Source organism: Aptenodytes forsteri, unplaced genomic scaffold, assembly GCF_000699145.1.
Source record: "Aptenodytes forsteri isolate BGI_AS27 unplaced genomic scaffold, ASM69914v1 Scaffold142, whole genome shotgun sequence".
NCBI lineage: Eukaryota > Metazoa > Chordata > Aves > Sphenisciformes > Spheniscidae > Aptenodytes > Aptenodytes forsteri.
The window spans coordinates 5,491,094-5,491,581 of record NW_008794598.1 but is presented as its reverse complement, the minus strand read 5'-3'; the positions used below and the strand labels follow the sequence as shown (position 1 = coordinate 5,491,581).

General features: G+C 63.7%; 1 protein-coding gene across 1 annotated transcript in view; it reads right to left on the bottom strand.

Annotated features, from left to right (window-relative positions):
• Positions 1–485, bottom strand: part of MAPK14 (mitogen-activated protein kinase 14) — a 26,488-nt gene extending 26,003 nt beyond the window's left edge. The window contains exon 1 of the mRNA XM_009272869.1: positions 370–485. Coding sequence (XP_009271144.1) covers positions 370–485 — 116 coding nt within the window. The remainder of the gene's footprint in view (positions 1–369) is intronic.
• Positions 486–488: the final 3 nt, after the last annotated feature.

Below are 488 nucleotides of genomic sequence, written 5' to 3'. Positions count from 1 at the left end.
GAGGGTGGGACATGATTATCTTCCCCTGCAAAAATGTTTTAGTGCCACCTGCCATGTGGTGCAATCCCCGACGCATTCCAAACACAAGACTGCGGCTTCCCAGCAGTACCGCTCTTAAACCGGGAGGAAAAGTGTTTCTCGCAGGAGACTGGTAAAAAGCTGGGGGAGAGGAACCCCTGGGGGACAAGCAAGCCCCGCTCTCCTCGCTTTGCTTCCCGCGGTGACCGCCCTGCACGCATCCCGCCGCGGGTGCCTACAAGCTGGGGCAGGTTTCCAGGCGGAGAGCCCGGGCAGGGGCCGACGGGGTGGGCAGCAAGCTGACGCGACCCCTCCTGCACGCACACACCCCCGTCCCCTCCCAGCACTCACCAGACGGAGCCGTAGGCCCCGGAGCCGACCGGGGAGAGGTTCTGGTAGCGCTCGGGCACCTCCCACACCGTCTTGTTCAGCTCCTGCCGGTAGAACTTGGGCCGCTCCTGAGACATCTC